We start from the raw sequence: 13,501 nt of genomic DNA on the forward strand, positions 1-13,501 counted from the left end.
TGTCATTAGCTGTAGATGCGTATGGTCATCATTTATAGTACCATAGTTAACTGGCAATACGTAAACCTTATTTGTAACTGTATAAGGTTCATTTATGATCAATTTCGAGTGTTAAATTGCTGTATCCTATAGAACATTTATTTTATTCTTATAAATATGACCTACTAGTGACATTCTCGGGGAATAAAACATAATACTTGATTGTAATAGAAATTTAAATAAACATACAATGTTTTTATTGTATTTCTGCGTATGTGTGAGTGTGGTGGTGTGTTATGAAGTGCCTCCGGCTAAATTGGAAGCGATTTATCCTAAAGGATTGAGGGTGTCTGTCCCTGGTAAGTTCTTTCTTACCAATTTTGGTTAAAATAACAATAAAGTACTCAAACCAAGGATCACCGTTTTCCTGCGATCTTCTTCAGTTGATATTGCTAGAGGCATTCTTCTTTATAATGATTAAGGTAAGGTGGGGTAAATCTATCACCGGGGCGAGACAAACACTTGTATGGAATCCTCATACTATTTGACTTGCCACGAGCAAAATAAACTATGTCCGTCTTATCCCACCTTACCTTACAAGCAAATTATATAATACAGAAGAGAGAGAGTAGAGAAGTAGACAATGAGTAGAACAAATTAGATGATATAACGATGGGTGAAACAAACGACAAAATCACTACAAAAATATTATCTATTCCACAGATAACTCTGAGAGCTCAGACTTAGACTAAAACCCGCCGAACGACACATATTAAAACAACCAGATTATTTTCAGATGATAATGAATATGAAAGTGCTTTCATATTGGTCCCATGGAAATGGAAAATGAGTATCGTAATCACTTTTTTATTCCGGATAATGATTAGGGAATGCAAAAACCGGAGGTTTTTCAAAACCGGTTTTTTCTTCGGTTTTACCACAAAAAAAACCGAAACCGGTTAAAACCGGTTTCGGTTTTTAGAATCAACAATTCTTAAATTCATCGCCATGGAATAAAGAAAAGATTGCTTCACGTGTAAAAACGAATGCTAGTATAGTGTACGAGGGTTGCTACTTATATATCCGGAAACAAAAAAACAAACGTACACGGCTGAAAATGGTTTTATTGTTTTTCAAAGTATTCCCCTTGATGATCTATGCACTTTTGCATTCGTGTAAACCAATTTTTGAAGCACTTCTGACACTCCGCCTGAGGTACCTCCATAACGTGTTGTTTGAATGCGTCGACAGCATCTTCAGCGGTCGAAAATCGTTGACCGCGTAATTTATTTTTTATATTGGGAAATAAATAAAAATCATTGGGTGCTAAGTCAGGGATGTACAGCGGATGACCCGTTAATTCCACATTTTGACCTTCCAAAAATAGAGTTGTTTCGCGTGACGTATGACAGCTGGCAATGTCATGATGAGGAATGATTCTTCGTCGCTGGTTAGTTTTACGAATTTGTTCAAATACTTCCGGTAAGCAAATGGTCGTGTACCAATCTGAATTAACCGTTTTACGGTTTTCTAGTGGCACTGTAGCTACATGGCCATTAATACCGAAGAAGCAGGCCACCATTTGTTTCAATGTACTTTTTGCACGAGTAACTTTCGTAGGGTTCGACTCATTTTGAAACACCCATACCGTTGATTGGTGCTTCGTTTCGGGATCACATGCAGATCCAGGATTCGTCACCTGTATAGATGCTATAAACGGCCTTTGAGTCACCACGGTTATATTTTTTTAACATTTTATTGCACTATTCAACGCGAGTATCTTTTTGCTCCTTAGTTAAGTTGTGCGGTATCCAACGCGAACAAATTTTTTTTACAGCTAAATGATCATGTAATATGCTATTAATGCTAGTCATAGAAATACCCAGAGTCGACTCTATCTCGCGGTTCGTAACATGTCGGTCGTCCATTATAAGTTTTCGCACAGCCTCAATATTTTGTGGTACAACGACCGATTTCGGGCGACCTGCTTTAACTTCGTCCGTAAGCATACTACGTCCACGATTGAACTCACTAAACCAGTGATACACAGTAGTTTTAGATGGAGCTTCATCACCAAAAGTTGAAGTTAGTTGATCTATGCACTGTTGTTGCGTTAAACCATGCCGAAAATCATAATAAATCATAGCACGAATATTTTCACGAGTGAGTTTGATGACATTTAACAGTAGTTTTAGATGGAGCTTCATCACCAAAAGTTGAAGTTAGTTGATCTATGCACTGTTGTTGCGTTAAACCATGCCGAAAATCATAATAAATCATAGCACGAATATTTTCACGAGTGAGTTTGATGACATTTAAAACCCGTCAAAAACAAAACACTAGCGTTAATAAGAAAGAAAAAATATACCGGCCAGTACTTAAACAAGTTCAAATTTTACCATGGAGGTCAAATATACTATTTAAGAAGATTGTAATCCCGGTTTCCGGATATATAAATAGCAGCCCTCGTATATACACGATTTTATCACGAAATTAAAGACAGAATATCTGTCTATTTTATTGTATTGTATGGGAATTGTCAAATGACTTAATGTTATTTGTAACTAGGAATAGGAACAAACCAATTATATTAAATTATTTTTTTGGTTTGTTGATCAAACTAACACAACACCACATTATTTGATTTGATGTCGATTCAACCGGTTTAGGACCGATTTACACCCTTATAATGAATAAAACATGCAACTTATTAAATAAATAAAAAAACCGAAAAAAACCGAAACCGGTTTTTTCAAATTCTAAAAACCCGGTTTTGGGTTTCCGTCAAAAAACCGGTTTTAACCGGTTTTTTCGGTTTCGGTTAAAACCGGTTTGCATTCCCTAATAATGATCCCTATAAATCCTATAATCTAACCAGAGTAGTAGTTAAATAAACTGTTACATATTGCGTAAATATTTCTTAATATATAATTATCGTTAAGTTATAGTATAGTAAATAATTACTTAATCTATAATTATAGTAGATGCATTACTTAATTTATCTACTCTATTTATTTAGTACATCTATCTAGATGTACTCATAAATCATTGGATTATACCATTAAGTTTCTAGCCTGTGTTAACGAAGTACACTCACGTCTGAAAATATCGATACGAACAAAGTCCTAAAAATATTAGTCCTATCTAATCTAATCTAATCTAATCTATATATTAAGATGTACACATATTATTGGCACTTTGCCGTCCGTATCTTTATTTTCAGACGTGACCGTACCACAGGTTACGAAAGCCGGGATAGAAAGAATATGTTAGTACGTAAAATAGCATAGTATCTGTAGCTTTACCACGACTTCCTTAGGAGTGTCAAACATCTCGCTCGCACTAATATGCGAGTACGAGCAAGATGCATAGAAAGTAAGTTAATACGCACACGCTAGCGAATATGTCAGTGTCAAACTGGTGGTACCCGTACAGGATCTCTGACCTTCATCTTTGACATCTACAAATTCTTGAAAATAATCTCGACAATACAAGATCATTAACTGCCAATCATTTAATAAGATAATTAGATGCGTTTGATTTTGAACTTTCTACAATATAAAATAAAGACTGTATAATCTACATTTGTATACATGATATGACGCATGGGTATTTTTTTATAAACAATTTAAAACAGGAAAAATTAATTAGTAATTGTTTGAACAGTTTCTTGCGGTAGTCCTCAGTGATGGTCAATAGGTGTGGTATATGACGTCAAAAGTGCTCAGTCGAGCTCACTGTACTTATATTTTTTTCTACTCGTATTACTTCAACACAATTATTTAATTCACGACTATTTGGTATACTTACCAACAAATCGTGATTTGTATTATCAAGTATATCATAATAGTTCATTGTTTATCTGAATTTAATTATTTTGCAATTTAACAATACTTAATTTTGTTTCTTCATTAATTGTTAAGAGGAGAATGCGTCAAGTCCGGTATCTAGCCAGGCATTAATGATTTTTTTATGTATTAAGCTTGGTATTTAGTAATAGTAATTTGTTAATAGAAAAAGGAGCGAAATTCATAAATTTTCTATGGGTAACCAACACTTCTCGCCTACATTTTTCAAATTTGCTGCCTTTTCTTACTAAAGAAAATGGCTTCCCAGATTATATTATATGCGAGGGAGTCTAATTAGCCATACCACGAGTTGACACTTGACGTTTACATTAGCGCCTGCGTTAACTCGATCGCAGTCCATCTCGCTCGCACTGATCTATTGGTGCGATATTGCCAACTCATGGTAGCCGTGTAGGACCTACAGTCACCAAGGTAGATTGTCTTTATGTTTGACTTTGAACATGTACAGTGTGGCTAGCATGATGACGATATCATCTTCCATCTCTATCACTAGGTAAAGATAAACAGTAGATAAAAATATACAATTATTTATTCTCTAGATGATGGCTTCTCCCTCTTCGCCTTCCACGGTAATCTCAACCAGGAAATGAACGGCCTTGAAGGAGGACAATGGTCCAGAGACATCACCAAAGCCGTCAACGGAAGATGGACGTTCAGGGACCGAGAGGCGCAGCTGAAGATCGGAGATAAAATATATTTCTGGACGTATGTGATCAAGAATGGACTGGGCTATAGGCAGGATAATGGGGAGTGGACTGTCACAGGTAAGAGCAATGAAAAGGTATAAGTGTTATACAAGTATTAAACGGTATTTGCCATGGACCATCTCTTTTGTGACTTCACGATATTACGACACTTTTAAGTGACATCGTAAAGGAATGAATGCCTAGAAGAATTAAGTTCAAGTTAGGTTTAGTTTAGAGTTGCGGCCCTACGGAAAAGACGTTTTAGAAAAACGCTTGAAAACCAATAAAAATTTGGCATATTAAACATCGGACAAATAAATTCGGATTTATAATAAGCAGGTAGTGTGTTGGGGTAGTTGTCTTTAAGGTTCAGATGATAATGAATAATAATAAATAAATAAATATTATAGGACATTATTACACAAATTGACTAAGTCCCACAGTAAGCTCAATAAGGCTTGTATTGAGGGTACTTAGACAACGATATATATAATATATAAATATGTATAAATACTTAAATCATAAAAAACACCCATGACTCAGGAACAAATATCCATGCTCATCACACGAATAAATGCCCTTACCAGGATTTGAACCCGGGATCATCAGCTTCGTAGGCAGGGTCACTACCCACTAGGCCAAACCGGTCGTCAAATGATAATAATTATATTCTAGGAGGCTCTATAAGATAAAACACACCACACGATAGATGATGTCTAAAATTACACCCCTTATTTTGGCTTTGCCGTACCCATGAGTACCTAAGTAAAAAAGCAAAATTTTTATTTCACCCAGAATACGTAGACGAAGCGGGTAACCCCGTCAACAACGAGCCAGAATATATACCATCCGGCTTCCCCTGCGCCATATCTACCACGGAAGTCTCGATGCCTGGCTATGTGTGCAAGGGGCAGCTGCTGTTTGAAGATAACTTTAACTCTGGGATCGCGAAGGGAAATATTTGGACGCCGGAAATTAAGTTCCCTCAAGAGCCCGTGAGTACATAAGTTATGTTGTTATTATATGTATGTCATACCAGCCTCACTTACTTATTACAGCTAATTTGACCTTTGAAATGTACGGTCCTAGCTGCTATAGTTTTAAAATGTAGCGAAGTAAAATAAACGGTTAAAATCCCTTAAGAATCACAACTTATTCTTGTATCCCATGATTTGCTTATTCATTTGTTTTCTGCTATCCCCAGGATTTTCCGTTCAACGTGTACTTGAGCGACCGCAACCTCCGCGTTCAAGATGGACGGCTGATCATCAAACCTATCCTTCTGGAGTCCAAATATGGAGACGACTTTGTGAGGCAGTCATTGGATTTGTCGACTAGGTAAGTTGGAGGTAAAACTATTAATGGGGTATGCTGGTAAGAACTGATTGTAACGGGAGATCTTGAGAAATACCGTTATAAAAAAGAGACCACCGTCATGTCCTTACTGAAAATAATAAAAGCCGGACTTAATAATATGGATTAAAAAAAAGTAATTAAATGTTGGTTGTCAGAAGTTCTATTTGAATATTAGAATATTTTTTTTTTAGTAAATTATGCACGTGTTTCTATAAATAAGTATATCCACATTATAGTAGGTGTGTATATAATGTTTACAGAATTCCCTTGATATCTCCAACTTGGAGACTCAAAGTTTCATGACCTGATGATGATAATAGGGTCCGAAATTCCAATTTTAGACAAAAAAGAATTTCCCAAATCGGACTAGCAGTCCTCGAAAAATTAAACAAAGTTTGAGAAGAACAACTTTAATAATCAATTGTTTAATTTCAGATGTACCGGCTTACTTGGAACGTCGCTATGTGAGCAAATGGCCTCTGGACCTCAAATCCTGCCGCCTATCATCACAGCCAAGATCACGACTAAGAATAAGTTCAGCTTCAAGTACGGCAGGGTTGAAGTCAGCGCCAAAATGCCTCTGGGGGACTGGTTGTATCCAGGTAAGACCTTGAAATGGGTAGTACCAAGTACAATATTAAATTTTGGACTCCTCCATACCGTCAGGTGGCAACCAAAACACACTAACTATTAACTATTACCATAAGTCCAGACCTATATTGAATCGTACCATTCCAAAAAAAGGTTTTTTCTTTGGCAATTTTTGAGTTTTGGTTGTCAACCAGTAGGCTGGAAACAAGTAGAGTGAGGGGATTGTTTTTCCTTACACCTGTCACTATATGATGCCACTGTAGTCATATTTTATTGAATTTTAAATGAGCCTTTAAAGGATGATTCACGCTAGACCGGGCCGGGGCCGGGCCGGAGCCTCCGGCGCTTCGTTTTTTGGAAAGCACCACGTGATCACCGATCAGTCGTCATAGAAAATTAAGTGGCAGACGCCCGGCCTGGCCCCTTGCCAGTCTAGCGTGAGTTATCATAAGACCTACTAGTAGAATATTTTCTAAATTTTTAACTAATGTTCTGATCCTTGTTTCTAAAGCAAAATTCATTATAGCAAATGTATCGGTGTCTGATAACTCGACAGCTGCAGACGGAATGGTATCTTCAAATGTAATTCTGGCCAGGCTTTATAGTTAGGGAGGTGGCGAGCATTTCGGTATATGATTTGCACACGTTTCACATCGAGGTAGATTGCAGTTTACGTCAGTACGAATCGATTTGGTCCAGTCAATAATGGTCCTACGTCGCTGCGTTTTCGCGTTACAGCCGATTAAAGTTGTTAAAAAAAAAAGGGGTATCAAATTATTTGCACACGTCTGCCTCTGGGGTTCATGGTCACAAATATCTTGGAAACGAAGAAAATCGAGGAGGCAGACATTCAGGGCTCTGCATTATCATGGGACGGAGTTGTAAAAGTGTTTGAAAAAAAAACTCTACTAAGTCATTTGCACACGGTTCTCATTGCCCCCATTCGATTCATTACGACTCCGTGGATACGAAAAAAACATTTGGCAGACACTTTGCTCACTGATATTTAACTTTATAACGGTTTGAAATGGACGTAATCAAGGGGAAGCGGGTATTTTGAAAATCGTTCGTATAGATTCTATTAATTATTTTCAATAATATTCAGTAGATGCAAAATTTTGTATTTGCAGCTTGGCGCGAGTGTCGAGTTGAAAAAAAAAAAAAAAAAAAAAAAAATTCAAATGGTCTGCCTTTGGAATATCAGGGGTCTGAACGTCTGTCTCATCGATTTTTTTCGTTTTCATGATAAATTGAAACATCAGTCCAAGAGGCAGACATGTGCGCATAATATAGCACATCTTTTTTTTTTACATTTTTGAAGCGCTGTCAATAGACAACGCAGCGGCATCACGCTGGCAGACTATTTTTCCGTGGTCCTTTTCATTGTTTTTAATCGAACAATTCAAATCTGCCAAGTGTGCATTTCATATACAGTTTTTTAAATAATAAAAATAACTTAAAAAATTGAAAACTTCAAAAGTCAGAGCCCTGGATGTCTGCCTCTTCGATTTTTTGTGTTTACAGGATGACTGTGATCATCAGCCCCAGAGGCAGACATGTGCAAATAATATCGCCCACCTTTTTTTTTTAACATATTTGAAACGCTGTAAATTGACAACGCAGCGCCACCGTGGTGGCAGACGAGGTCCTTTATGTTTCTCAAGGTATCATTATTGCTATTAATAACGTCTGCCATGTGTGCTGATGATATCGAAATTTTGCTCGCCACCTCCCTAACTATTAAGTGTTCTTTACCAATTAGACACAGTGAAAAATTTTGTTTAATCGCTTGACATGGGAAGCTGATATTTGGAAAAAAACTTAAGGAAACATTGCGTCTGATCATGTCATCTAGCTATTCGAGAGAACTCCTCAAATATTATAATGAAGTCGGTTCTTTTTGTGTTAATAGATATTCTAATTTGTAGAGATCCAGTTGGAGCCCCGGGACAGTGAATACGGCATATGGAAGTATGCTTCCGGTGTTCTTCGCATAGCGTATCTAAAGGGCAACAAACAGTATTCTAAGCAGCTGTATGGAGGACCTATCATGTGCGATACGGAACCTTACAGGTATGAATATATTCAACTCTAGAAACCTTACATCAAGTTGTTAAGAATACTTAAGATAGTCTAGTTTACAGTAGATGTCGCTAGGCGTCTTAACAAAGTTCATTTATAATTAAAATACTTCAATTATTTTTCAGATCAATGCATTTGAAAGAAAAAATTGGGTTTGACAATTGGAATTCAGCTTTTCATAACTACACAATATTATGGAAACCAAGTAAGTACAAATACGTACTCGCACAAAATTAGTGAAATTAGTAATTAGTAGCAATGGTGGTTTAGCGGTAAGAGCGTGAGACTTGCAAACCGGAGGTCGCAGGTCAGTCCCCGGCTCGTAACAATGAGTTTTTCGGAACTTATGTACGAAATATCATTTGATATTTACCAGTCGCTTTTCGTTGAAGGAAAACATTGTGAGGAAACCGGACTAATCCCCAATAAGGCCTAGTTTGCCCTCTGGGTTGGCAGTGGCAGTCGCTTGCATAAACACTCCTGGCTACGCCAATTCATGGGACCCCAGGCTCCCATGAGCCGTGGTATAAAATGACGGGACAACACGAGGAAGATGATGAGTCAGACGTGTATTCTACCTCGAAGTTTTTTTTTCTCTCAATTGTTTTTAGTAGTAGTAGTAGTAATAGTAGTAGTAGTAAAATTAGTAAAACACTTTATTGTATAAAAACAAACATAAAACAGGAAAGAACACACATTATTTGTATAAAGGCGATTTGTACAAATCTCTTCCAGTTAACCTTTGAGCAATCTTTGTTTTGCTAATTGCAGCCGGCATATCTCTCTACGTGGACGGAGAGGAGTACGGAACAGTCGAGCCCAACTTCTATCAGAGCGCTAAGGACAACCATGTCACCGCCGCGTCCAGTTGGCTGAAAGGTTCTGTCATGGCCCCTTTCGATAAGCTGGTAAGTCAAGTACGGAAAAATAAAGCGGGGGACTTGGCGGGGGGTAGGGGAGGGACCTGACTCTCCTGTAACCAAGGCTCGGAACCGGTCTGTAAAATACCGGTTTATTTCGTTTTTCCTCCGAACTTTTATAAGAACGCGTACGTTTTAAGAACTTTATTGTAACCTAAAAACCGGTTTATCTGACGATTGATGAACGACGAAACGGCCGGTCGGCCTGGTGGTGTGCCACGTAAACCGACACCGACATAGGAAGAAACCGGTTTGTATTGCTCTAAACCGGTTAATTTTACAAGTTCTTATAAAAACTTTAACTGTTCTCATAAAAACCGGTTTAAACATAACGGTTTTTCGTGTGAAACCGAAATTAAAAGATTTTGCGCCAAGTACATGATAACGGTTTGAAAATTTAACCGGTTTCTGAGCCTTGCCTGTAACCACAGAATTGTATTTACCTACTTACTCCTCTGGCGCAGCGACTCAAAGTGTGTCTTGGCCTCCAACACGACTGCTCGCCATTGATCCCGGTCCTGTGCAGTTTCTCGCCAGTCTTCAACCTGGAGCTCGCGCAGATCAGTGTCCAGTACATCCGCCCATCGATACCTAACAGAACTATATCAATATATAATTTGCCGCAAAGCTTGAAAACTCTTAAATAAATCCCGACTCAGCTTTCTTTAGTATTTTTGACGACCGGTTTAGCCTAGTGGGTAGTGACTCTGCCTACGAAGCTGATGGTCCCGGGTTCAAATCCTGGTAAGGGCATGTATTCGTGTGATGAGCATGGATATTTGTTCCTGAGTCATGGGTGTTTTCTATGTATTTAAGTATTTATAAATATTTATATATTATATATATCGTTGTCTAAGTACCCTCAACACAAGCCTTATTGAGCTTACTGTGGGACTTAGTCAATTTGTGTAATAATGTCCTATAATATTTATTTATTTTTTATTTATTTATTTAGTATGATATCTGTTTTTAATCTATTAAGACAAGTCTTTGTTTCATCATCTTCCTATTGTAAAGTCCAAATTTTAAACATACTGTCTTGTTTATAGTTCTACATATCCCTCGGTCTGAACGTGGGTGGAATACGAGAGTTCCCAGACAGCGACAACAAACCCTGGAAGAATCTTTCCAACAAGGTATGAACCATTTGAAATGTCCTTAGTCAAGGTATGAAATATCAACACGGACAAAATGCCAAAAATATGTACACTCTACTTTAATGTACAGGCAATAAGGTCGTGTACACATGTTTTTGGTACTTTGTCTGTGTCGATATTTAATACCTTGACTGCCTATCACAACACTCTAAGGACACATCGGGACGGAGACGTGGGATTTTCATGTCGCCGCTCGCCGCAGCAGAGCTATAACCGCGCAAATCGAAGTTCGCCAATTGCGGGCATTTCTCTCTGTCACTCTAATTACGTCTTAGTGAAATTAAAAGAGAAAGGTCCCCGCAATTTGCGAAATTCGGTTTTTGCGGTAGGCCTCCTGATCACAATGTCAGTGTGCGATATTCCGTACATCATTGGTAGATGGCGTTAGCTTTGTACTTAGGTCCTATACAGCGGACTGCAACTCGATTGCAATTTGTATGGGATCTATAAGCCAACTGCAACGCCGGCGAGCAGTTCCCATACAAGTTGCAGTTCATCTGTACCGGCTCTTAAATCGCGCAATAAATTTTGTTGTAGTGATTTTTCTTGTTATATTAATCAGTGATCGGGGATTTCTATGCCACACCGCGGGATATCAAGTCGAAATGGTAATATGGATACGCCGCTTGGCCCGCGATAGGAACAAAACTGTTCGAAAAGTAAACGCTATTTCGGTGTTGGTAATTCGTTTATAAAATAAAGGACTGTAAAAAGACAGTGTTGGTTATGATTTAAAGAAAAAATATTCAAAAAATTATTATAAATATATAATATAATATTATATATGTAGAAGGCAAATGACCAGACGAATTACAATTAAATATGGAATTGAAAAGCTCTCCTCCGTTACATACTTACGTAGAGACAACAAAAAGGCTAAAATAAATTCATCTTTAAAATGATAAATTGTTTTGTAATATTCCAGGCCATGTTGAATTTCTGGAACAGCCGAGACCAGTGGTACTCCACGTGGTACGATGACACCAGCGCACTGCAAGTGGACTACGTGCGGGTTTATGCTTTATAGAAGAAAGAAAAATAAATAGTAGATTATACAACTAAAATGTGTGTAGTTGGCCAGACGCGTTGCATGTATACATATACGTGTAAGAGGGCTTCGGTCTCTCTTTACGTTGTTGGCGTTTGGTATCTAAGGCATTGAGGCGATTTTCCTCAAACCATTTGATCTGATTTAAGATTATACAACTAGGGCATAAAGCAACTTTTATTATCTTGCAGGTCGAGGATATATATATGTCCAAGTTGTATTCTCTACTTTTTACTTTGATTGTGAGAACAAAAAAAAAACAATATTTTAGGTTATATTGCCGTATTTGTTTAAGTCTAAAGAAAATCGTACTCGGGCCGGTCGGGGGCGCGAGGCACGCCGGTCGGGAGCACGGCAGTCGGGGGCGTGCGGGAGGGGGCAGTTGTATGGCAGATTTGGTCGTAATAGATGATTTTACTTTATGCTCTAGAGCATAATACGCAATTTTATACCGCGCGACTTAAATGTCAATTTTACGAGTCTGAGAAGTGAAAATGAAATTTTGCCTTCTTTGGCAGTACTTAAGGCAGCTTTACAAAAAATGTCTCCTGAACTACCCGACTATGCATAACAGCCGTTATGCATAGTTACTTACCGTTGTCGTCACTTACAATATTAGAGAGACCCCACACTAGCGTCTTTTGAGCGTCGGCGTCTAGTCAGCGCTATAGGAAATGGCGTCGCTGCGCAGTTGCGTTGCGTCGAGCAGCAGCCATAGAGTTGGCTAGACGCCGACGCTCGGGAGACGCTAGTGTGTGGGTGTGGATGGGTGATTTTGATGGGGTAGAATAGGTTCTACTCGTATAGAGTGATGTTATTATGTAAGTATTTTGATGACCAATTTGAAATGTGTTACCGTTAAGAAAATCTAGTATGTACCTACTCTTTCGGTAGATGTCGCTAGAAGACTTCTTAAGACGTGTAAATAATGAAAGAACTAGAAATATTCGTCGTAGTCGGGTAAATATAGTTAAATAATAAAAAAAAACATAAATATTATAGGACAATTTTACACAGATCGAGCTAGTCCCACGATAAGCTCAGTTATACTTGTGTTGCAAGTACTTGAAGACGATATATACGATGATAACTTTTCCAAATATAGATACATTTCCAAAATTCGCGTTCAAAAGTATACCTTTTACAGTCTCAATTGTTATTTATTAAATACATTACTTTTTGTTAAGCTGTTATAGTAAATACCCCTATAATGGAACAGGCACCAGTAATGGGATGGTTCATGGTATGACAAATCCTGTAAAACAAGTATTTACCATCAGTTTTTAATCTCTGGCAACATTTTATCATAAATAAGAGCCAAAGAGCTGCGTAAGTTTAATTTTTCATTGATATTTGTGAAATTGAAAATTAATGGCGCTATACATCCCATGACTGGAGCAAAAAAACATAGTTTTAATTGGTTAATAATATTGAAACGAATTTCAGTAGCTTTAATTAAATACATATAATACATAAATAACGAATAGGACATTCAACTTTTAAAGCACAAAGCGGTAGAAATTTTACAGATGTCGGTAAAATATCGAAAATACTCCAAATTTTCTCTTAAATGTTCCATGATTGGTGCCGTTAACATATAGAATGATGGTAGATACTTATGAAACGTTATTTGATCCGCTACTTTTGATGCTGACTGTACATAAATAAAATGCATTTGTTTCTTATTTGTATTTTTATTTTCAGAACACTTTCTTATGCTACAAAAAGAGAGTATTTCATAATGAAGTCTTTTTCTCATACTTACAATTATGTCAACTAACATACACATAATTCAGTAAATAGGAATATTCTT

At 37.4% G+C, this 13,501-nt stretch overlaps 1 protein-coding gene across 1 annotated transcript; it reads left to right on the forward strand.

Moving 5' to 3' along the window:
• LOC133523276 (beta-1,3-glucan-binding protein 1-like) lies at positions 1-13,373 on the forward strand. The gene is made up of 10 exons (XM_061858766.1): positions 1-338; positions 4,388-4,612; positions 5,330-5,529; positions 5,739-5,872; positions 6,326-6,492; positions 8,410-8,554; positions 8,689-8,768; positions 9,335-9,471; positions 10,533-10,619; positions 11,566-13,373. The coding sequence occupies exons 1-10, from the start codon at positions 230-232 to the stop codon at positions 11,665-11,667; spliced, it is 1,386 nt and encodes a 461-aa protein (XP_061714750.1). The 5' UTR covers positions 1-229; the 3' UTR covers positions 11,668-13,373.
• Positions 13,374-13,501: the final 128 nt, after the last annotated feature.

Source organism: Cydia pomonella, chromosome 12 (genome assembly GCF_033807575.1).
Source record: "Cydia pomonella isolate Wapato2018A chromosome 12, ilCydPomo1, whole genome shotgun sequence".
Classification (NCBI taxonomy): domain Eukaryota; kingdom Metazoa; phylum Arthropoda; class Insecta; order Lepidoptera; family Tortricidae; genus Cydia; species Cydia pomonella.